Source organism: Rhopalosiphum maidis, chromosome 3 (genome assembly GCF_003676215.2).
Source record: "Rhopalosiphum maidis isolate BTI-1 chromosome 3, ASM367621v3, whole genome shotgun sequence".
Taxonomy (NCBI): Eukaryota; Metazoa; Arthropoda; class Insecta; order Hemiptera; family Aphididae; genus Rhopalosiphum; species Rhopalosiphum maidis.
This window is the reverse complement of record NC_040879.1, coordinates 56,430,548-56,457,497: the sequence shown is the minus strand read 5'-3', so window position 1 is coordinate 56,457,497 and position 26,950 is coordinate 56,430,548. Positions and strand designations below refer to the sequence as shown.

The window sequence follows — 26,950 nt, the reverse complement described above, 5'->3', positions numbered from 1 at the left end:
AAGTATGTGAAGTTCCGATAATTGACAATGGTTTTAAATATAACTTAAAATTTAACTAATATAATTAAAAGTACCTAATCGATTAAAATATTAAATAGAATAGATTCAAGTAATTCTTATTTAAATAAACATAGAGTACTGTACAATATTATGAGTTATTATAAATATAAGAAATAAATTATTTATTTTACTTTTTATTCGCATAGAAAACGCCTGTAACGTGTATGTTATACAATTGGAAGACTGATAAAATAATAAAATCATAACAATGTTTAATTTTGTTTTTTACATGAATAATTCTAACATAATGTTTCCAATTTTTCTATTATTGGAAAATAGGTACCAATTATATCTACAGCCTATGTGGTGTATAAATTATTATAAACATTCTTACAATAAGAAATTAAATCTAAAAACTGAAATTTGCTATAGAAAATGGATGTACAAATTACTTTACTGGTTTTAAACTGTGACGCCCAAAATTTTAATTAAACTAAAAAAAAATTCAAAATACCTATATGATTATACCAGCAGTAATTGAAATTATGATAAAATATTACATCTGAATCAATCAAATTAAGAATAACATTGGAAAATATATCAAGGGCTTAAGTAAAAGTACCCCTTAATTGTGTCATACAAAAATAGTTACGGGTTTTAAAAATCTTAATCTATCCTAGACCAGGAGGCACAAAAAGAGCTCAGTGACAAATATTGTCAACATTTCAGATTCAGAACCGCTATTATAAAAAATTGCGACTATTCAGTTTTAAAATTTTTTACCTGCTATTATATGAATAAAACTTATGAGATCCTTTTATTCATTTTCAAGCTTTCTGATTAAACAAAATTTCAAATACCTCTCAATAAATTTAACTCAAAAGTAGCTAATTTAAAAAAAAATAATATCATGTTTATAAAATGTTGATTTTAATAATATTGAAAAATGTTAAGTCTTTAAAATCATTTTTTTTTTTTTTTGAAGAACAATAAAGAAACAAAATTTCATTTTGTCGATAACTTTATTATATAATAATATAGTTTTACATAAACATTTCCGTTTTCCCATGGTTATTGTTAGTTTTTTTAGCTCATTAAAAAAAATACTAGAATATCCTTTTTTAACCCCTAAAGTATATTAGATTCTAAATAGATCAACTTTTTCACTATAGAAACTTGCCTTAAAAGTTAAAGTTAAAGATTATATTTTAAACTATATTTTTCTACTCTATATAGTTCCACACATCATTTTAATTGTTTTGATACTTTAAAGTTTAAATCATGGAAATAACTTCACACTCGTAGGCCACAAAACTCAGCTAAGCTAAACTATTTATTATTTCATAAGCAACTGGCATAGAATATTGATGTATATATTTTCACAGTCATACTTAACGCTTGCATATCATGAATCCAAAGTTTTTATGGTTTATAAAACATTTTTAATCAAAACTACAAAGACGAAATATTGTTTAAATTTCTTTTTTTTTTGATAATTTGTAATTTATAAAAATGGTTTAATTGCAAGTTCTGAGTTCCTGGCATTATATATATTTTATGTTTTTGTAAAGTTAATTTTAAGGATTATTTTATCGTTAGTATAAACACTTTAATAATTAAACTACTACTTATTTGAATTTCAAATTAATTAAAATATCAAAGTGTTTAAAACAATATAAACACTAAATAGTTTATAGTAACAAAAGGGAAGTTCTCGTTTAATAAACATAATTTTGTATCGTTACAGGGCACTCCTTAAACCTTAAGCAGAACAAAAAAATCTCAAGAAGTTGAAAATCCAGTCTTTAAGTAGATTTAAAAATTCTTAGAATCAGAATTTGAATAAGTTCATTATTAAATGAAAAGATGTTGGTGAGGGGTGAGTAATGAGTATTGTACATTATGAATCACCATCATGTATGTAAATCATATTGTCGTCGGCTACACTACGACTACGTCATATAATAATATGACAGTAGATATTTAAAACCGAAATATATGTTACTTCTGCAGGTTACGTGGGAATTTCTTAAAAAGTTATTAGTTCAAAAAGTGACCGTGTCGACGTACCTATACAATACTACATGTGTATGCCAATAATATGTTACTATAGTTTATGGTGTATAGGACTTGGTATCTATTCTATTTGCACACACATCATATAAATGTGTAACTTTAAACCAGTTGATTATATTCAAATTTGCAGCATCACGTTGATTACCACTCAAGGCTCAAAAAGTACGCTAATTTTACTGCACACGTACTGCAGAGAGCGTTAACACAGACGCACAGTTTATAATCACACTTTTTAAACATACCTATTTACAAGAACACTACAGTACATATTATTTTATCGCGTCAGAACACTTGGATAGTATTATAATGCGTTATGCCATTTTCGGTTTGTACCACAATTTATAATACTATATATATATATACGTATTCATTTATCTCATTTATCGCATGTGCTTATGCGTGCAAATTTGTCTTGTCCGCCTGCTGCAGTGATCGGCGCGACATAATTTGGGCGCCACTTATCTGTACATAATACAACCACCTCGCGCGTTATCATATCGAATAAATCCGCTAGCTAATGGCTATATATTAATATATAGTGCATTTTATTCATATAATATATAACTATGTACAAAAAATATATCGGACAACTATTCGGCGAGTGTGTCTACTTACACACAGCCGTGCTCATATTATACACATACCGTCACCGCCTCACGAGCACTCGATCTCCTTGACATCGCGCGCGATAACGTTCTCAACACGTAACTCCCCCATCACACACACACGCACACACGTGTGTGTGTATGTGTATATACATAATAAACTGTGTATTATAGGTTTAGTTTATAAAGCGATATACCACCGCACGACACCCACTTCAACCACTGCCGCCTGGCCGTCTGTACAAACATCATATATTATTAATCGTGGAATCGCTGTGGCACGCGACTTCGACGGCGCCGGCCGTGTATACCTATTTTAATAATAATACCTACCACTGTTGTATGTACGATCCGGTTGTTGGCGCTAAACTTTTCTCTCTCTCGCCGACTCACTTTTTTCCCTTTCTCGCACACGCACACGTACGGAATACACATGCTCGGACTGTAATATGACTGCAGCGGACATTCACCGCCGCAGCTCTGAGCCTTTCTCTCGCTCTAAATAATATTGTAACGATAGTATAATATTATCGTCGTACGAATTAATATATTGTTAATCCCGTGAACACTGCACACGTCGTGTAATTCCGACCTATACCCGACAGACCATATTTTATTTGACAACGAGGGGGGGGATGTACCCGGTAAAGAATAATGGTTGTAAAAATATCATACACGTTTAGGTAAAACAAAAATAATAATTTCAATAATAAGATTATATAAGTTGCGAATAATTACCACAGACGGGGCTGAAACACTAAGGAATGTATAAGCCGAGACTCTGAAATTGATATTAATAAAGTTCATCAGGAAATCAATAAAATTCCATCGACGGGACACTGAAAGTAATTTTTATTGGTTTTTACATGTTCATATCAATTGGCCAATTTAAACACAAATAATGAATTAGTATTACTATACATACGAGGTAATGATCAATTCTCAGAATAAAACATATACATTTAATAATAATATATAATATAGGTTATGTATACATACATATGTTACGGGTAGAATAAGAAAATAGGTATAGTAGTATTATAGTACTAAGTACTATAGTCATATGTGTATACATTACCTGGGTATAATGTAGTACATGCACCTTATCCATATTAACAGTATAATATATACATACCGTCTATCTTATCATATGTACATAGTATGTACCTAGTTGTATGTTCACAGCACTTTTTAGCAGGGAGATTTTAAAGGTTAAAGCAGAAATATCCTCTTCAACACCATTTGTTTTTTCTATGTACCACAAAATTATAATAATTCTGAAATTACATTCTCATACAAACCTTTTTTCCAAAATAATTATGATTTTATGTTACACTTACATGGAAAAATAAATGACGTTGAGGAGCATATTTCAGCTTTAGCTTTTAAAATCACCCTGCTAAAAAGTGCTGTAAACATACAAATACATACTACTCAAGTAAATTAAATATTATTGGATTATTATTTTATCTATTATGAAAAAATTTGAAAAATTAAACAGATACAGTTATTTATTGGAACAGTTCAAATTTGGTTGGATTTTGGTGTCCCAAAGTATCCTACCAGATTTACATTTAAATTTATTTGATTAAAATTTACTTTTACACAGATAATTTTTGAAACCTTGACCACCGGAAAGAAATTGTGCATCAGGTATTTCACGCAAATAATTGTTTGTAGTCGATAATTATAAAATATCTATCTATGATTCCGGATTCGGAACATATAAACAATTGATTTATTGAATATATTTGAAGAAGAGTGCCATTTTTATTTCGAGTACTTATATAGTATTGATTATCGCTATAATAGATACAATTGCAAACAGTGTATTCTGTGGATCATTTTTTTTTCTATCTACTTCTAGTAGTTTGACTTTGTACACTAACATTGCATGATGGGAATTTGTTAATTTTTCATATTTTATTTTATAAAAACACTTTATTTTCTCAAAGGTATAAGTTTTGTACAAATTATATATACCCGGTTAATGTACAAAATAAACATTTAACAAATAATATTTTTACTTTATCCAATACGTATGGGTAGTGTTTACATTACCCGATTTCCGTACTCTACCCGTAGGTATATATATATTAACTATGTCACTTCAAAGTATGAATTCAACCGATACTTATTCGCAAAGGAGGGCAAGTTTATGAAAATAATATTAACTCAAATTAAGTCAAGTGAACACAGAATCGTAAAATCAAAAGTTTTTAATTGGTGAAGTTTAAAGTTAATTTAGAAAAATATATCAACTAATTCAGTCTAACAAAAGTTAATTTACTTTTTTTTTAATAAGTTCGTGGGTTAAGCAATATTTGTTCTATAATATATATGTATTATGTATATTAAAATATTATTTTATCAATAAGAAACGTATAGGTAACAGAAATTATAAGCAATTACAATATTAATAGTAGGTATTTTTAATTAAAATTGTGTATTATAATGATGTATTCCCTAATTAATGTATTGTATAGAACTATGAAAAACATAAGTTCCAAAAACATTTTTAGTTTTCATAATTTAACTTGATAAATTATTTTAAAATAAATTGATAAAAACTATATGTTTATTTCAACCGTCAATTACACAAGTTAAGTTCTTAAGTTAATTAGAAAATGAACTAACGACTTAGTTAATTCCCGCCTTTATTTATAATCGAAATCAAATGTTCTACCAATTATTACATATATTAGCCGTAGCTTACAATTTCGTCGTGACTCGCGATCGTCATATTATGAACCGTTGAAAGTCATTTGTCTGCTACCACTTACGTATTATATATTATATATTTATACATACATATTATATTATACTACTAATAAAACCCGTACAATATATATAGGTACATACTACATAATATAAATACGCTAAGGTGTAATACGACGAAACTATCGTTTTGATTGATTTATCTCGGTGTTTCAAATCGCATTTAAATGATCTACATTAAAAAAAAAAAACGCGGAGATATCTCGACCACAATTTATCCGTAAGTATATGATAATCGTACGCTAGTGTTATTAATCGTAACGGCTTATTTCTGCCCATTTCAGTTTGTTATATCGGAGGCTCATCCTATTTATTCAATTATAAATAATTATATTTTACCACCACCGATTATTTATGTATATTTTATATTATATCATTGTAATATACCTATGTGTACGCTAAGTCATTTTTATAATTTTTGTACATCGATACGGTGATAGGTACTTACAATAATATTATTATCGTTTATCACTTATCAATACCAGCTGCACTTCCCGATGTGACGGTGTATTATATATGTGTTAACACAGTTGCCTACCTATATAAATTATTATAAGCAAATAATATGCATCCTCGCCGGCGGCTGTTGTGCACTATCGACGATTGTCGTAGGAGATATTATCTCCGCGCGAGTAGCTCCGGGGCGCAACGCGATTCATAATATTATATACATTTATTATACGCATATCGTTATGATCACCGCCGTCGATCGGGACACGCGGAGTTGGCGGGGTTACCCGAACTACACGTGTAACGTTTTTATTAGTACTTATATTATTATGATTGGTGTACTCGTGTAGTCGTGTGCAACTACAGCTGATAAACCATTCAGTTTTAGTCGTGCGCGCACGGCAATTACAATAATTATATAATTTTAATTATTTATATGTATATAAATCGTACAGTCGATCGTGCACGGTGTACAACTGCGGGTAATAGTATAAACGCGCGTTTAAGTATTGAAGTCGCGGCGATGGTTACATATTATTATTATTATAGCCTATACACAATGGTTAATGGTTATCGTTTTTACGAGTGTAAATGTTTTTCTATTTTTCGTCTACACGTCTATACTGCAGCATCTAATAACTATAGGTACTACACTCGGCCGTGAGCGAAATATTTATGTATGATAATGTCTCCCGTAGAACGTCATCCATCGTATATCATATACGTATTACATATAAATACTTATATTTATACTTAAATATATATGTATACTTTTTCAAACAAGCCAGAACAATGTGTATAGTTCGATCAGTTCTAATGAAGTATAGATAATACTCAACAAAAAAGTTGTATTATTTAACGTTTTAAACGTCAAAAAACTATATTAAAAAAATATATATATAGTTTTTTTTCTAATAAAAGTATAAAACAGTTTACTTACGCCAGTATCTCAATGGGCTAAAACTATAAGTATATGGATTACGTATATGGTCAAAAAACATTTTTTTATTGATTTATAACAATACGATTCACATAAATAATGAAGTTTATGTACAAAACTAACAAATTTTCCATCAAAACATCGAAAAAAAATTTTGTATTATTATATTATATCTAAGATTTTTATTTTTATTTAATAGGCATTATTTATCTATTAGTAAATAAATATGTAATTTCTAGTTTCATAAATTATGAATTAATTATATTTATTTTTTTAAATTTATTTATTGATTTATTTAAATCAATTTTTTTTTCAGAAGTTGTACTTTTAGTAATTTAATAAAAATATTAATAATATGCACAATTTTTTTATAAACATTTAAAATACACCTACCTACTTACAGAGTTTGGCAAAATTATATATTTAAACAGTTATCAGCTAGGTTTAATATCAAAAAAATATTATTAATAGGTACTTAAAATTTTGAAATTACATATATTATTATTTACATTATAATATAATATTTATATTATACATTTTACATAATGTCATTGTCATTGTACAATGACATTTTAAAATTATTTTCTATAGGTACGTAACTGTAGAACAATCTCTGAGGTTTTTCATTTATTATAGTTATTATACATGTATGTATATATTATGCCCTATGGCAGTAGCAGTATGCGCTTTATATATATGTAGTACGTAATATGACAATATATATTATATATATTTTTGTATAACAATATTATACTTTATCATGGACCTCATGTATACATAATACATGAGTATAATATATATGTATTATATATAAGTATTTATTAATAATAAGTTATTAGATTAAAACTATTACATATTCCTTCCTATTTATAATCAATGAACATTAGTCGCGCTGATCACCATAAAAAATAATTTTCAGAAGGTAACTAGTATTATTTGTATTTTTACTATACTTAAACGACATCGATTTTTTAAATTTGTAATCGTAATGCGAAAACAGAATAAGTAGTTATACTGACACACTGCTTCGTATTTACATTCGATTTCGGGACGCCTTTGCGCTATAAAACCATAGACCTTAAATTTATTCTGTGGTTAAAACAGCAATCTCTCGTTCGCCCGACGTAACGTCGTAATCGTAACGTAATACGTTATTATGTTATGTCGCCCATCCATAAGTATCCATATAATAATAGTATGATATATTATAATCTCTCGGTAAAGCGTGCGCTTTCGTATACGTGTGCAGCGGCGCAGCGTAACTGTACACGCACGCATATGGTAAATAATAAATTATTAATGACACAACAACATTATAATAATCCCTTTTGGAGATTGCCGATTGGCGAAGCGCACGGATATACGTCCTGTGCGACGGAAACCCGGCTATGATATTTCTGTTGTCGTCTCGCGTGAACGATACCAACGCCAGCAGACAACGTACAGGTAATACGCACTACTGTGTTATTATATAGTTTGAGTACCTACGACATTATAATATAATATTATTTTACATATCATATGAGAAACATTAATTAATTTCGAACTACCATCTAATCACCGAATATTGCGAAGTCGATATTTCATCGTATGTCTCGCGATGCATACCTACGGCAGTACGTCACAATATTTATATTGTCCATCCGTTACCAGCCACCTAATAAACTTCGCATCCTTGACGACGTTATTGGCTGAATGGCGAACGCAGGCAACAACACTTGCAACACGCAATTTAATTATGGACCGCAATTATATATGACGTATTATATGTGTATATTAAACATATATATATATATATATATATAGACAATCGATAAAACCAATACGACCTAGCAACTATTATACGTCTTTATTAATCCTAGACTATGATAGTATACTGACTACACAATGTAGACTGAAAAGTGAAGAGTAGGTTTTTTAGTAACTAATCGCGTATGGTCAAACTAATATTATTTAATCGAATAGTTTTGGAAAATAATTTAGTTTAGTCAATTCAGTCTATTCTATTTTAGTTAGTGAATTACTTATTATCAGTTCCGAACTTCTGCTTAGACAAACTAGACAGCCTAGACAGCCGCATTAGGAGCCCTTATACCTAACCGGAGCCCAGGCGGTCGGTCATGTACCGAAAAAAAAATGTCACATAAAATGAATCAACATGAAGAAATATTTTGTGTACAGCATATTATTTATTTATTTTTTAAGGCTTAGATAGAAATAGGTTTATAAGAATATTATTATAAGATATACCTTTAGGTATAGTAACTTAGAAATTAATGTTATGTACTTATGTTACGCTATATAGTAATGATTATTAAAAGCTATGTTTACTAATATATTTTTTAAAGATCTCTTCTTTAGTAGCTGCCTTGGGGCCCTGAGACCTTTAAATTTTACACTGTTTATCATGGCATTCAATCAGGGCCACCTTTAAGCATTTTGAGGCTTTGAGCAGTGGTGTAATGCGGACCCTACGAATTGGACAGAGTACTATTTTATTAGAACAGATAAATATGGTGGTGGTAGAGAGAAAAAAGTATTGATTAATTTATTTAACTATAAATTATTTTTGACTTTTTTATTAGTAGTATTATTAATATTATTACTATTAGCGATTATTCTCTAATTTTTCTCGAAATAAATTTACTTATCGGTAATAAATATCGATTATTGGTTGATGATCATTTATATGGCTGGAGCTAGGGGCCCTATTGATCGCGGGGCCCTAGAAACGTGCTCAAAGTGCCCAATAAAAAATAGATACCGGTATTCAATTAAAATATTGGCATACTCTGGACCAGGCTTTAAGCTAATACTCAGTATATTTATTTATCACACATTTCGTCCTCGTCTACCTAAATAAATATTTACATTTCAATGGTTATTATTTTGTAGTTTAATAGTTTTGTTCTTTAATGTACACCTAATATGTGCTCATTGCTCAGCACAATTATAATGTGTACATAATATATAGTTATATATATACATGGGATTACCGGTCGGCGGTCGTGTATAATGCAAAGAAACACCGGCCAATTCTACACAGAACAACAATATTTCACTAATTCGTATCGCGTACTTAAAATATCGGTGACCACGGTTTGATACATGATATATACATAACTACTATATTCCTCGCACGTCCATCAGTATATTGTAGTCCTTTTTGTCATTATAAAATATGATATCACCGTCATCATAATCGGACTGCCGTGAGATGGAAACGTGCGGGGTCGTTCGACGCATTCAGGTATTAAGCTCGCGCACGGAATTTTGAATTGCATTAAAAATTGTGTACATAAAAAAAAACAGAAGACAGGCTCGTGTGTGTGTAATAGGTGTATAATATTATATATTCAATAGCGTATACAGACTTTCGGTCGTGAAATAATAAAAATCATCGAAATAACCCGCTCACGAGATCTATATAAGGTCGTCCGAAGGCATACTCATACAGCTGATGATCACCATAATAGGTGCAGAATTCATTATAGCGGATTGCAGAAATTCCAAAAATGCCCGAGTATATATGAAGTAGGTATACTTATACCTACATCATAGGTAAGAGTAAAATGCAAAAAAAAGTGTTCAGAGTTCTCCGTGCGAGTGTTCTGTCAGATCTCAACACGTCTGATTATTATTGATATATTTTTCCATTAACGAGTAGAAGATATCCAATAATAATCACATCACGGACTTGAGCGTGACTGACCGTGCTCAGCAGGTAGCTGTACAGATTTGATATGCTGTAAATCGCGGTGTCGTTGATTGTGAGCGAGAAACACTGTCCTACAGCAACCACAATCACCTATATATACCGGTACAATATTATTAGTTATTACTTAGTTAGACTCATAAAATCGCGCGAATCGCGGCTAACGAAATATTATCAGTTTAATGCGATAATTAATGCGCGCGTTCTAATAACGAAATCTTCGTCATCGTCATTAACGATGAAGACAACAAGTATATAAAAGTAAATACACGAAACGTAAATAGGTACAAGGTCGCCGCGTTCTTGTCGCCGCCACCGCGCGTTGCCGTCGTCGTCGTCCGCTGATGGACCGCTCTCTTCTGCATAGATATACCGCTGCTGTACCAAACTATTAACTAACTATTATAATAATATTATATTTACACTCGCTACTATTACTTGTACTTACCGTACTACACACACTAAACACTATGATATTTACTGTACGCTCTGATATGCACACTATCTCTCACTCACTCTCTCTCTTTTTCTCTTTCTCTCTCTCTCTCTCTCTCTGTCTCTCTCTGTCTCTCTCCAACAGCCACCGTTTTCGGTTACAATATAATTACAATAATATATAATAATATAATATCTGTTTAAATGTGTACTATATACATCATACACGCACACGCCACTGTAGATATTGACGTCCTGCGGACCGCAACCGGCCCTCCCGACGTATAATAATAACGTTCGTATTTGATTATACATACTTTGATAATTAGGTGTATTACAATTTTCTTGATATGTTTTTATTCGCCGCCCAACTATTATGAAATATATTTATACGTTTTTTTTTTAATACGACATAATTTATGCAAATTTTGTTTTTTTATTAGTAATTTGTTTTTACTCATTAGGTAGCCCACATTATTTATCGTTAAATTATTATTACTTTATACTGTATGTCCCTGAAGTAGTGGAGTCCTGTATCACCCTTAGAATCTCTGTATAGTAAATCAATACATTTAAACGCTGTTTTTTTTAAAGTAATTTGTAAGAAAATTCTAACCGAATGGCATAATCAGTTTCAAAAAACATTTTTTTTATTTATAGGTAATTCATTTTTTTTTAATTTTCAAGATAGTAATTTTCTTGATTATATTATTTAAAACAATTAAAAGATATATTAAGATTGAACGAATATTGACCAAGTTAAAATAAATTTAGTTTTTTATTCGTAAAAATGTTTTGTTAACAAACACGAATTGAATAATGAATATTTTCGTTTTAAAGTTGATTTGTTTTTACGAATAATGGATTTTGACTTAGGTCTTCAATGTAATGCCCTATCGCAAAATTATAAACGTCTTCCTTCATTGCCTACATAAAATAATTGAAAAATTGATTTTGTATGACTTTATTTTATTTTTGGAACATTCTATGAACGCATAATTTGCTTACTCCAGCAGTCTAGTCTATAGCTCCAATGCTCCATATATTAATAACATACGGGCAATTTTTATGGATATTAATGGCGTATAGTCACTACGAGCCGTAGTGCCATGCGGTCAACATTTATTATGCATTTTGATTGACTTGCGACTTATTTTGCTCATTAACATAAAATTATTAAATTTTTAATAACATTAGAAAATTGATGAACTCTATACTATACATGCTATGAAATCATACGTTATAAAAGCCTTATAAGTAACGTAGATATTAGGATATTTACACGATTTAATTAATTTTCACTAAATTTCAATAGATATTGTACTTTACATTATCTTAAGATATATATTCGAAAAATCGATTTCAAATATCAATAAATATCCTTTTTTTTTTTAAATTAAGTTATATCAAATTCGAAAACGATAAATTATAATATTTAAAATTTATACTTAAAGTGAAAATATTCATCAATAATATTCAAAATGTAGGTGTATTGAAATTAAAAAATTTTAAATCGAAAATTTATATCAAAATAATAACCGTATTATAAACAGACCAATTTGAAATGTTTGAAAAAAAAAAATTAAATTCAACAATAGCCAACGCTCAACAGGTATATATAATATAAATATTATTATAATAATCATTGGTGAGAAATTCATAAGTTATAGTTTTAAGTAATAACTAAAGCAATAGGTACTTTGTAGTTTGTAATTCGTTTTCTTAGAATTATTGCTAAATTGGTTACTGATGAAAATAATCCGCGAGTTCGATTAGCAATCGTTTTGAGCCCGGAGATTTTATTTTTACACACCTTTAAATGCTTGGAAAAATAATTTTTCCATTATTGCTCTCGACATTGTATTCCAGATATAGTAACAATTATATAGAGTGTATTATCAAGTTCTGCTCCTGACTTCTATGTATTGAAAACTGGAATTGTATAATATAACAAAATATGTGACACATCGGACATTCTGTTTAATATGTATAATGTATAAACATGCAATGTCCTACAATTTGTTTATAATATTAAAATATTATACTTTCCCATAATAATATTTTATATTATGTAAAATGTTAAATTAAAATTAAAATTGTTTAAATGTCTTCAGCAATATGCCGTTAGATCATTATAGATAAAAATAAATTGAAAATAATATAGCAATGTTGGAATCATAAAAATGTCAAGGTGATATTTTAAAAATTAAAATTAAAACTAAAATTTAAATAAAAATCAGAAATCAATAAAATTGATATATTATTATTAAGTTTAAATAAAAAAAAAAAATTAATATCGAGGAGCGAAATTGAAAAACATCGAAAAATTGTATTTTAATTTCAAGTCTTGAAAAAATCTCGAAAATTTAAAAAAGTTAATTGCGTAAAAGTTTTTTTAAAACTTATACAGTTATACCATTCAATTGGAATTTTCAAATTAATTCCTGCAAAAAAAGCATTAAAAAAAATTGATTTATTACGGAGATGCAGGGCTTTTGGGACATACAGTATTTTAATCCGACGGCTAGGGCGATTTTCAAAGGCTTTCAATATATAGTATACGAATTAAAAATAATTGTAAATATTCAAATTATATTTAGGTACAATATATATTATAGTAAGAAATATAATAATAAATAGGTACATTAAGTAAAATTTAAACTCTAAAGCAAATATTTAAGCATTATTCATTATTTTTATTAACAAACTAATTAACTATACTTATATAGTTTAAATTATATATGAAGTATACTTAATATAGATGCATATAATTCATCCAAGTTAAGAAAATTCGTATACTATGTGTTATAAGGTTAAATACATAACATACATATTACGTAATAAACCTATTAGTTAAAATTCACGTTTTTCAATGTTAAACAATATGTAAAAACCCATATTAGCACAGTGACTTCAGCCGGAAAAAAATTGTCCAATTTATTATTGAACTAAAAGTGATAGATACCGAAAGGTAGATATTATGGTACAATTACAGATTACTACACGGCAATATAACGAACTGCACTCAACTCACTCTCACTCTCACCAACGCCCACTTATACAAAATTATACATATAGGTACAACGTCATCGAATTATATAGTTATAGCTGTGAATATAACTGCAGCATTGCACGCAAATGCAACGAAATACGAAACGTATAAAGCAATCATTGCAGTCGCCAAAATATAATATAATTTAAACGAAAAAATTCGCTATAATAATTTATAGGTATACTTAGCGCTTACATAGTTACTATATGTCATGTATTAATAATATATTCAATTTTCAATTTTGACATTAGTCGTATGATATAGGCTACAACAGCCACCGAAATTTGATACATTTTATTATAAGAATATATATTTTTAATTTTATTAAATGCCTGTCCAATATATAATACGACAACAAGGTTATTATAATAATAATACAATTTAAGCTATTCGTTTATTAGCTGGCATTATGCATATTACATAGATGAAGTTACAATGTAATACGGGTAAAAATACAAGTGTATTATGTAATTTAGTAACATATTAACATACTATAGTTAAATACATTTATTTACTAATATTAATTAATTTTTTTGATTTTTCTTTCAATTTAATACTAATCCCATGAATAAAAATGCAACATAATATAATTTGATAACAAAAAAGTAATAACAACATTAATTTAACATAATTTATATATTATTTAATAAATTACTGTCTAAAAGACAAGTGTAAAGATATTAAATAATAAAATAGTACTTAGTATAAAGACATAAAAGTTTTTTTTAAATGTACTTATGCACGGAAAGAATAATGTGACACATGTGTTTGAGATAAATAAATTTATATCATAGGAGTTCTTCACATTCATATATGAATGTTTTCTGAAGAATATTTAATATATATTTAATAAATTATAAGAATTACCTATTATTTAAATTAAATTATTTTATTTTTCTAAAAGAAAAATTTGAGGTAATTACATAGGTAGGAAACAAAACATGTGAGTAACTTTATTTTTGATATTGCTAACGTTGTTAAATGGTTCCAACTTTCTGTCAAACTATACTCCTAGACATACTAATGTAAATTTGGTAAATTTGGTAATTTTATTGTCGTTTCTACGTAGTGACAATTTGAAATAAAATTGTAAACATTTTTGAGAAAAATGATTTATATCAGTAAGTCTTTATCGTTACTTACATTTGATATAGATCTTAATATTTTGGCATTGTCTAAAATATTATTTGAGTATTTTAAATTTAAATTATTTTGCAATAGGAATCGTTAGTAATAAATAGCAGAAAAAGTAATGCCAACAAATAGTCATCTCGAAGGACTTCTAGTCGAAGTAAACTATATGTACTATTTTAAGATGAATATTGCAGTGGACGTGTCTCATGTCGATTGAGTTCTATAGTATATCTATAATAAATAATAATAATGTGTAGGTATAGTGGTACAAAACTCGATCCGACCGTTGAATCGATCGTCAAACATGTGACATTATTATCGTCGTATTATCGTGGCAGTGGTCGTCGGCGGCATATATTGACAAATATATAGGTATTAGTGGTATTGCCCGTGTGTATTACCTATAAACCTCTCGGGAGGCCGATGCGGCGATCTCGTAATCGGACGGTCGTTGCTCAATCGCGCACGGCGGCGGCAGACGCTATGTGGTATAATAATAATAATAATAATATAATATTTAACTATATACTACCGTATAATAATAATACGACGACGACGACGACGTGAAGGCTTAATTAGTGCGTGGCGGGGACGACTTTCGCAGGGCAGAGGACCGTGTGCGGCGCACGTCGAATATAATATTATGTGCTCCACCGATACGTCCCCAAAACGACGCCCCCCCCCCCCGAAAGCCACTTCGACATCACGCACAAGTCGCCGGTCACGCGTCGACGACAGCGACTGTGCCGGCGGTCGACCAACAGTATCCCGGAGACGCCAGCAACAGCAACATACCAACACCGGAGCACCAGCGGCAGCGCACCAGCAGCTGCAGTATTTTTTTTCTCACCAGCGATCGCGATATAACACAATCGTTATCGATTTATTGGTATTACCTATTATACTTAAACATTTTATTTCTATCGACTCCGAATTTGGCGTACTGTATATTATATATAGTACATAAAATATAGCAGTTGGCGCGTTATTCGTCGACGTTACGTTTCTCGTATTGCCACTGTGTTTTTTTTTTTTTTTTTTGTAACCGCGAGACCGAAAACGCGAAATAAAAATATCCGAACCACCCCTACAGTGCAGTTCCGAGGGCGGCAATCCGCACTCTCGTACAATACTGTCGTAAGTGTGATACATATTCATAATAAAATACATTTTTGTTACTCACAAAAAACTCGTTGTTAATAACTAATACACACATACGCAAAAACCAGGAATGATATTACTACCCATAAATTATTTCAATCGCTATAACTACTTATTATATCAGTCGGGTTGGGATTTTTTTATTTGTCCGATCAGCATCATTTGACATTTGCGACGACGTTTATTTTAGTGACACGCCACCAACGATGAGGACCATCGGCAGCAGCAGCACAAGCTGCAGCGTCGTGATTTTAATGTCCATAGTCGTCGCCGCCGCTGCCTTTGAAGACTTTAACGCCGCCGCACCGTCACTACAGGTAAATAATATTACCATCACCGTTATATAATATTAATTGTTATTTAAGGCTAATTGGTCGTGTATCATTATCCCATTGTCGTATATACAATGTATATATAATACGTATATTTGCATTGATGGTACGTGTGATACTATATACTACTAAAAAAATATATATATAATATGATAACAAATAATAACAATAAATTGTATTAATAATATTAAAATGTATATTCACGGTGGGAAATTCCTTTGAGGAGTGCAGTCATGCTGAATAATGTTAATTTTAAGTATAATAGCAAGTTTACTGTACAAGAATATCCCGTGGAAATGTTTTTAAAGTTATTTGAAATCATGTATTTTCCGGATTTGGAAAACGATTACGTTTCGCTCTATTGCAAGTGGGTCGTGTTATAAACATTTTATCACATTTTTGTATTATCGTACAATTTTATGTGGTAGTAATTATAATGTATAGGTATTATCGACCCTAATATAATCTATTGGTTTTATTTTGCATTTTTTCCTGCATTTAAGAAAACAACTACGTATAAGGGCTTAAATAAATTTGTACACTATGCTTTTGTATTTTAATATTTTACTTTATTTAGTATGTTTATGTATACTAGTAGGAGGTAGGTGCATCGATTTCACTTTTACACGCCAACTAAAATGTCTCTCGTCCCTACATAGAAACCCCAGGAATAGTTCACAAAAACGAGAGTGAGATAATTATTATAAAACAATTCATATTCATGTAAATATTTTATCGTTCAATGTTATACTCGTAATTTTTGTGATAAACTCGATGTCGAAATTCGGAAAAAAGTAAATGATTAATAAGATAATGTGTATTACACAATAATATAACCTATTAAGAACACAAAAAAGTTACTGTTAAAATGAACGAATTTTTTTTTTTTTTAATATTTAATAGTAACTGTTATGAAAAACAAATTATTTATACATAATTTTTGTAATTTTGTGATACATATCTGTTACTTATTATTATTATTTTTTTTTTTTTTTGATTTTGAATTCAAATTTTGTCACCTCTCTAAATTTTTCATTTGTAGCAAAATGCTCCTTTTGCACCTATAGATAACGCGGTTCTGTACATTAAATATGATAATATACGGTGACAATGACACGGGCGCGCGATTATAATTCTAATGCACAAGACGCGCGCGCGTATAATAATTTTATTCATCCGATCAATGATATAATAATAGTAATAATGTAATATATAATAATATTATAATATTCGGCGGCGGCGGCGGCGGCGGTCATCGTCCGGCACGGTGACGGCGGGACACGATTTTATAATCACTCGCTCCCAATAAGTGGTTCAATGACGACCGCGGCGGCTTAGACCCGTCGGTACTTACGCGCGGCGGTGATCCAAGGTCGCCTGCCGGCTATCTGCCGATCTGTGGTGACCCACATTCACCAAACCGTTGCGATGCTCTTCGCCGTCACCGTCATCGCTCGCGCCGCCGTGCGTACAGCTCCTCGCTCCGCGACCGGCCCTACTAACCGCGATGTACCTAAACGGCGTCACTATCGCTTTCGCCGACTGTTTATTGCTCACCACCCGGCCGGGAGAACGGGTGATAATAATATATACATATATAACCACACGTATCCAGTGCCGTCGCTGTAGGCCAAACGACCGTGTTGGACGTCGCCCGAGGGTGGCGGCGCAAATAGAAGGGCGTGAAAATTAAATTTTAAATTGCAGATAATATACCACCTGCTAGTATTGCGTTTTTATTTTTAATAATAATGCGCCGCAGTTCGTTATTATTATTATTATTATTATTATTATTGTGCTTACACGTTATTATTGTCTTAACTGTTGTCAATGAGAGTGTATAATAATTTTAATAGAGTTTCAAATAATATAGTTGGATGTTTTTTTTTTTTTTTCATGGTAAAATTGTAATTCTAGGTTCTCACCTAAGGGCGGCCCTGGTTAACGATTGAGAGATTTAATAGTATAGCATACACTACAGTGTACCTGCACCACACACGCAATAAAATATAATAACGATGTACATGATGTATATACCTATAATAACATTACTAGGTAACTGCTCAACACCTTGTGTGCATGTGGTTACAATATAATATTATGTGTTATATGCGGTAGACTTGTGTGCAATTTGTAATTCCTTCTACAAACATTATAATATTATACGTACCACATGATTTAATATATACCTATTTTTTGGAACGTTCATCTCATGGTAAAAATATAAAGTTGTTTCAAATTGTTTATTCTTGAATTTTGAATGGAACAATTTACAAACTAGGTACAACTGTCGTATTACAAAATAAAAATATACAGTTACAAAGTAGAATAGAAAAGTTACAGATATAATGTGATATCGTATATTACATAACAAAAACAACTAAACATAAAAATGTGTTGCCGATTACAAATAACATCAAGCCGGTGCCTAATGAATTTGAGATTTGGAACAATACGAGATACATAAATTAATAATTTACCGATTAAGTCGACAGCACATTTTTAATTTAAAATAATATGTTGAACACCAATGTGCATATATAAAAAAGAGTGGAATTGAAAGAGTTCACGTTCATAAACGAGTTAAAATTCAATAAAAATTATTACAGTCATAACCCGTTTGTTAGCAAATCAACACGTATTTCCACCCAATATGTGTACAGTGTACACACTATATACATAATACAAAAATTATTTAATATACAAAGAGACTGAAAGTAGTCACTCGTCTCATATCGCTCACTTTTGCATAGACCTAAATAAGTGTTAGGTTATACATTTTATGTACAATTGTTATGCATTTTAAAGCTATATAATAAATCGAGTCGTTCATAAAATAATTCTTGTCATAGAAATAATTTTAATATATTATATAATTTTATATCAGTTTAAATATTTGTAAATAAAATTACTGGTCGCAAACATAATCATGTTTAATATAATATTTAATATAATTAAAAATATGGACTCAATCGAGACAATTAACTATGAAAAAACTGTAAATGTTCATAGAACATGTATACTATATTTTCGATATAAGATAAAAAAAAAATGTTAACAGATTACATACATATGTGAAATGTGATAGGTATTCTAATAAACGGTATTAATAAAAAAAAATCATAAATATTTTTTTATTCAAATAAAAATGGGAACTACATATTTTTAGAATTATTTATAGTTATATATTTAATTTAATAACAGTATTTAGAGTTATTATTTTTTAATTTACAATAAGTTAAGTTTTTTATTTTATTTTATACATATAATACTGTATAATTAACTACAATGTCGTTGTATGCATGGTTTTCAATAATTATTATTGATTGATAAAATTAAATTTAAAAAAAATTAAAAATATGTTGAAACATTTTTAAACACTTCACAGTTGTATCAGTAATTGTTTTTTAATGACTTCAGGTAGTTGGTATAGGTCTAAAAGCTTTAATTGATAAATCATCAATTTTGACTCACTCTTTTTAATTATGATCCTTTAAAGTTAGAAAATGTATTAATAGTTATATTTTTAATAATATAAATACATTTCATTTTGATATGAGAGTTAAATATAAGTACATATTTTTACTCATCTTTTTATAGATTTAAATCAGATTTGAATTTATTATTCGACAATAAAAAATTTAGTAATCATAAAATAAATTAAAACTACTTGAATCCATTAAAAAAAATTAAGTTGAACTATCGCTAATACTACTATAATGAATGCTCAAGACATTTTACATTTTTATAACAGTAAAATTGTCACAATAAAAAAAAAAAAAAACGTATTTAAGTTTTTTTGAAATATTTTTTTAGCAATGTATAATAATTAAACAAAAGACTATATGTACAAGGAAAATACTTAGATACACTTTTTACGGCTATTTTTTAAGGATGTAGTATACATATTATATATATAATTTAATAGATATTTCTCAAGATTATTGTGGTTATATAATATATTATAATTATTTATTATTGAAGGTCTACTTAGCTATTCCAAAAATTATTTTTTCAATGTAACAATAATTTAATTTACAATTTTAGTTCATATTATTTCTAGCATTGATTTCTTTTAACTATAAGAAAAGGTTGAGCGATAAAAAAAAAAACTATAATTTTTAAACTGATAATTTGGAACTTGTACCGCTTAGCTTCAGAGTTTGAAATTAATATTATTTATTTGTCGTTCTACGTCGAATTGAAATTTTATTTTAATTAATTTTCAAATTATTCATAGGCTAACTTCAATGGTGAACCACAGAAGCAACTACAGCGTGAAACAAGATCTTTAGACGTTATCACCCGGCTATTGGGTAGCAGTAGTGGGACAGTGGCTGGATCATCATCCAGTGGAACAGTAAGTCATGAATCAGTTATTATAATCACAACCAACTACTAAGGTATTATTATACCTTCTTTAAGTTTTCAATATATATAAAATGCGTGTGTATTGAAGTCTTAAATTGTAACTGAAGTGCAATTTTGCTATACACAATTCGTACACGCGTATACGCATAAAATATAAAATTAAAAGATTATCACGTTATAGTTGGACGGAGGAGCAGCTTCAGCTTCAGCACCGGCTGATGGTAGCAGTGGCAGCGGATCCGTATTAAATCTAGTAGCTCCGTTGGTGGGCAGCAGTAGTGGTGTAAGTTTTATAAATAATACATGAACCCGTCATCATAATCTGAAACTTACTTATAGTCACAACATATGTATCAATTTAATTCATGTCCGTTTCTTTCTGTGCTTATTTGGTATAGAGCGTTAGTGCTGGATCATCGGGATCTGCATCTGGCACAGGAGATGTCAGCAAAACCGACGGAAGTGGGCCGGACTTGGCTGGCCCAAATGGAGCCACTGGTGGCAGTAGCTTCTCCAGTATTCTGTCTCTTCTGGGACCTGTGTTGGGTAGCAGCAGCGGTAGTGGTGTAAGTTTTTATTCTATTCTACAATATGATGATTATAATATATTTTTTATCACTACGCACGAATGATTATGTAGAATAATCATTATAGTTTATATTTACAATTTAAGATTCTAGCAGGTTTTAAGTGTATCAAATAAAAAAAAAAAATACATATATTATAATAATAAGTAAAGAAGTATAATATTTGTGTATGTATGCTGATAGGGTAATGGTGGTGACCCAGGAGACAATAGCAGTGGAGGTGCCGGAAGTCCAGCTGGTTCTAATGTCTTGAGTCTGTTGTCCGGTTTACTGGGTAGCAGCAGCGGGTCCAGTGGTACTTCATCTGGCAATGGCGACGCTGGTGCTAGAGATTCAACAAGCGATGCAGGTGACGATACGGTTAGTATTTTTTATCGATAAATCCATATAATCTATTATTTAATTAAATTATTATTGTATCAATATAAAAATAATTGTGTAATAATAATATTATAAATATTATATTATATGTATTTAAATGTGTTTGTATTTAGGGCGCCGGAGCGGGTGGTTCGGGATCCGGTAGTATATTGCAATTGATCGGGCCACTGTTAGGCAGTAGCAGCGTGAGTACCTATTTTTTTATTATCATTTTCAGTAATAAAATACACAACACTGTAGGTATGTATTTTAATTTTACAATTATCTAGTAAGCTTAGTTACTATGTATTATACCACATCAGCAGTAGCACTGTATTATTATTATAATTATATAAATTAATATCCGTATCAATAATAGTAATAGTGTTTAGAAATGGTAATATTTGTATGTTCTTATATATAGTTTATACCACATTAAGTTGTGATTTTTTTGACATTTTACTATTATAGTGACACATAAAAGTATATAGTCATCGACGCGTTTGAAGTACATAATAGTAGACAGTAGTATTGTTATGCAAATTCGTCAGTGGCGATATTATGTCATCGTTACCTATGCCCGAAGTGACTTGAAACATTGATACCATAACTACCAACACGGTCAATCCTAATATACTGTACAACTATCGTGTCGTTGTCATTGCATGATATTTTATATTATGTGTTTATCACCAAAAGCATCAAACATCACCGTATTAGTAGTTTTTAGATTTGTATTTACTTAAAATAAAAACGCCGGAACTAACGAAGTGTGAATTTGTTATGCATTTCCTATCACATGTGTGTGTATAGGAAGAGGAAAACGCAGGACCTAGAGGAAGTAACCACAACAATGACGATTTATTGGACAATGCAACTGACTACTTAGGTGATGACAGTAGCAGTAATGCGATTGACATTGACGTTAAAAGTGGCAGTCTTAGGAATTCGTTGAAGACGCCATTATTTTCCATGAGGATCAAAAGAACAGCACCAAAAAATATGGATGGTAAAATCGATGATGATGATTACGATAACGAAATAGATGGATCATTGAATGATGACAACGATAGTAATGAAATGATGGATTCAACGGTGACAAATGGAAATGGAACTGGAAATATGATGGCTGGGGCAGTACAAAATGGCGGAGGCGAAACAGGTGCTAGCAGCAGTAATGAAAGTGATAGCGGTGAGGGAGGAGGGGGCAGTTCAAATTCTGGATCGGTTATTGAATTAGTTGGTCCTCTTTTAGGTTCATTGAGTGGTGAAGGTGGTGGTATTGGAGGGTTAGATTCCGGATCAATACTTGAGTTGGCTGGACCTCTTTCTGGAACCTTGAGTGGTGGTGGTGGTGGTGGTGGAAGTGAGGGAGGAGAAGGAAGTTCAGACTCTGGATCAATACTAGACTTGGCTGGTCCCCTTTTAGGTTCATTAAGTGGTGGCGGTGGTGAAGGAGGTTCAGATTCTGGATCCATATTGACTTTGGTTGGACCACTATCCAGAACATCGAGTGGTGGTAGAAATAGTGATAATGGTGGTGACGATAAGCAAGAAGGCAATGGTGATGATGAAGAGACGAATAATGATGGTGGCAATGGAGGGTCATCAAACTCCGGGTCGATAATAGAGCTTGTTGGACCATTATTAGGATCCCTCAGTGGTGGTGATGAGGGAGGTAAGGGTTCAGATTCTGGTTCCATATTGAATTTAGTCGCTCCATTGTCTGGTTCATCTAGTGGTAGTGAAGGAAGTAGTGGTGAATCAGATTCTGGGTCTATTTTAAGACTTATCGGGCCGTTATCCAGTTCGTCAAGCGGTGGTACTGCATCAGAAACAGGAAATGGTAGTGGAGGATCTGATTCAGGATCTATCTTGAACTTAGTCGCTCCACTATCTGGTTCATCTAGTGGGAGTGAAGGAAGTAGTGGTGAATCGGATTCTGGGTCTATTTTAAAACTTATCGGGCCCTTATCCAGTTCATCGAGCGGTGGTACTGCATCAGAAACAGGAAATGGTAGTGGAGGATCTGATTCAGGATCTATCTTGAACTTAGTCGCTCCATTATCTGGTTCATCTAGTGGGAGTGAAGGAAGTAGTGGTGAATCGGATTCTGGGTCTATTTTAAAACTTATCGGGCCCTTATCCAGTTCATCGAGTGGTGGTACTGCATCAGAAACAGGAAATGGTAGTGGAGGATCTGATTCAGGATCTATCTTGAATTTAGTTGCTCCATTATCTGGTTCATCTAGTGGTGGAGGGGGAGATGGTAGAGAATCAGATTCTGGGTCGGTTTCAAAAACCACTACGATGGTAGCAACAGGGAAAAAAGGCATAAACTCTGCTAATTCAATAGCGAAAAGTCCGATATTAGCTAATTTGTTTGCGAATATCCTATCGCAATCTTCTGCTGGTGCTGCATCTGCGTCTGCCTCCGCCTCTTCATCATCTTCTACATCGTCAGCTGTGGCAAGTAAAATAATAATATATCGTGTGTAAACAGAAACGGCGATGATATATAGTTGTGCCGTCTAGCTTGTTATCATTACTTACGGTTGTGACTAAATGTCGTTAAAATAATAAAAAGCCCACCCCACCCGTTAAATATTAATAATATCGTGCTGCAGTGGTTTAACAGTACTGATACGTACACATGGTATAATACACAATTTAGGTACAATTTAGGTTATGAGCTAAATTTATTTAATTTTATAATTACTGTAGGGTGGAGCCGGTGGTGACGGTGGCGATGGTACCAACGGCGGTACCGGCGGTGGTTCTGACATTTTGGGTTTCTTAGGATCGAGCAGTGGTTCCAGCAGCGGAGGGCCAGGTGGAAATGGAGCTGCTCCAGCTTCTGCCACCCCGGTAAGGAGGCGTCAGATCGGAGGCTTTTTCCGTCGACCATTCGCAGCAAACACTAACGAGCCAGACGTCACGTATACACAATTGTTGAACGACCGACCCCGTGACCTGCGTCGCCGATTGTGGTTGTAAATCACTAATGGCAGCGGTAACGGCGGCGGTAGTGGCATACACTCATTAAATAGTACTTAGTATAGTAGTAATTGAGCACCAACACCAGCTTAAGCTCACTCTATATGTATATATATGTAGTAGTTACCGGCTAATAAGCGTCATCCGACGTTTAGATCATAAAAATCGTCGTTTATACCAGGCGATGTGTATATATACATAATATAAATAAATATTATGTGTTATAAAATTATAAATTAACGTACGAATAAATCAAATATGGACGGCGACAACGATCGTAAATTTGAGACAAAAAATTTCATCGTCACGTTTGTTCCACTCACCGACTTCTATTAATCTTTTACACACACGCTCACTCGCGCTCTTTCTCTCTCTCTCTCTCTCTCTCTCTTAATATCTCTGTGGTAGTGTGGTCATATTATGTAATACTCACTGATGCATAAATTATATGAAAGTTTTCAAGCCTGTAATAAAGTACAGTAGTTGGTTGTAATTTTGAGAGCGAACACTCGCGTTTAAACATTGATTTACTAATTTCACATATATTATGTATTCTATGTGCTGCACACACGTATACGAATAATTTAAAAAAATAAAAAATATAATAAAAATCCTTTTTTACAGTATTACCAAATAATGTTTTATTATATGTAAAAAGTAATGTAATATTGCGTTTTTGGAAATATATTAATATTGATTAATTCGTAATTGTTCCAACGGTGAAATAGATAAAACATTAATCAATACATTTTTGATTTTAATTTCTTAAAATATATTTACAATCATTTTATTGTGCTTTGTGGGAAAAAATTCGCCCATTGGACTTACAGTTGACCACTGACCACTGTTTTCGCGAATACATTGAGAAATCATCACTAAAAATATTTCTAGTCTTTCGTCGTCGGCGTCTGTTTTTGACCGTTCATCCGTACATCGTCTTAATAAATTATGTTAAGTTATTACACCTATATATATATATATAATGTATATTTTTAATGTATTAGTTTAATATAGTTCATATAAACTTATTTGTATACACACATGTAGATTCTCTGTATGTGTGTGTATACGAACAAAACGCCATATTATTATCATTGTCATATCATATACATTTAAACATCATCGCATTATGTTTTTTTTTTTTTACAATCGATATAGTTTATTATAAGACTTATAATAATTAGTTATTAGTTAGTTAGTTAGTTAGTAGAGTAGTAATTGTAATAATCCACACATATACATCAAAATCTAGAATACGCGTAGTATAATGGTAACGGTTGTATAGTATTCAATATAAATATATATTTTGTATTACAAATAGACCGGTGGTAATAATAATTGTAGTCTTAGACAATTTTAATATTATTATATAGGTATAGTATATTGTACATACCATTATAAGACGGGAATCAAAACGCGATATGATGATAAGGACTATTTAGAAATTTATAATATTTTAACAAAATCCTTATTGTCAATATTGTCGTGTATCTAAATAATACATAATAATTATTATTATAGTGTGTATGTTATGGAAACCGTATGAGTATTTTATTTTATGTTTGCACGTATTTTTACGTTCTTATATTCCTCGATCATCACTCCAAGTATTTTATTCCATGATCATATAGTTATGATCAATTTATTATGTTTACTACTATGATGAAAATAGAACAGAGAACAGTAGTTATAAACAAGTAGTTATAATAATAGAAAAATACACAGTACATCACCATCATCACTACGTCACGCACTAACCATCAAAGGTATGCCGTAAGTAAATAGTTTTTATTAACGAATATTTTTGTATTTGTAACGTTGTCTTGATTACAAATCAACGAATAACAACTGATGGCAGAGGATACATCCCTATGTAGTATAAAAAGTACTACTTATTATCGATATAAATATTTCCTTAGAAGTTAGAGTATAATAATCATTATAATGTAAGCAATTA

At 30.9% G+C, this 26,950-nt stretch overlaps 1 protein-coding gene across 2 annotated transcripts; it reads left to right on the top strand.

The window, feature by feature from the left end:
- The first annotated feature begins 15,939 nt into the window (after positions 1–15,939).
- On the top strand, positions 15,940–26,057 carry LOC113557937 (PE-PGRS family protein PE_PGRS5-like). Of its 2 annotated transcripts, none has more exons than XM_026963475.2 (8): positions 15,940–16,322; positions 16,537–16,663; positions 20,919–21,038; positions 21,231–21,332; positions 21,448–21,615; positions 21,820–21,996; positions 22,131–22,202; positions 24,721–26,057. In XM_026963475.2, exons 2-8 carry the CDS (start codon positions 16,553–16,555, stop codon positions 24,991–24,993), a joined length of 1,023 nt encoding a protein of 340 aa, XP_026819276.1. In that variant the 5' UTR covers positions 15,940–16,322; positions 16,537–16,552; the 3' UTR covers positions 24,994–26,057. The 2 variants fall into 2 exon arrangements, with proteins under 2 accessions (XP_026819276.1, XP_026819277.1); XM_026963476.2 differs by having other exon boundaries at positions 16,503–16,663.
- Positions 26,058–26,950: the final 893 nt, after the last annotated feature.

Excerpts from the sequence above, each read along its gene's own strand:
- LOC113557937 (XM_026963475.2), top strand. The coding sequence starts at position 16,553 with ATGAGGACCATCGGCAGCAGCAGCACAAGCTGCAGCGTCGTGATTTTA. Across the intron at positions 16,664-20,918 it reads CCGCCGCACCGTCACTACAG|GCTAACTTCAATGGTGAACC; the intron begins GTAAATAATATT and ends AATTATTCATAG. Across the intron at positions 22,203-24,720 it reads CACTGTTAGGCAGTAGCAGC|GGTGGAGCCGGTGGTGACGG; the intron begins GTGAGTACCTAT and ends TAATTACTGTAG.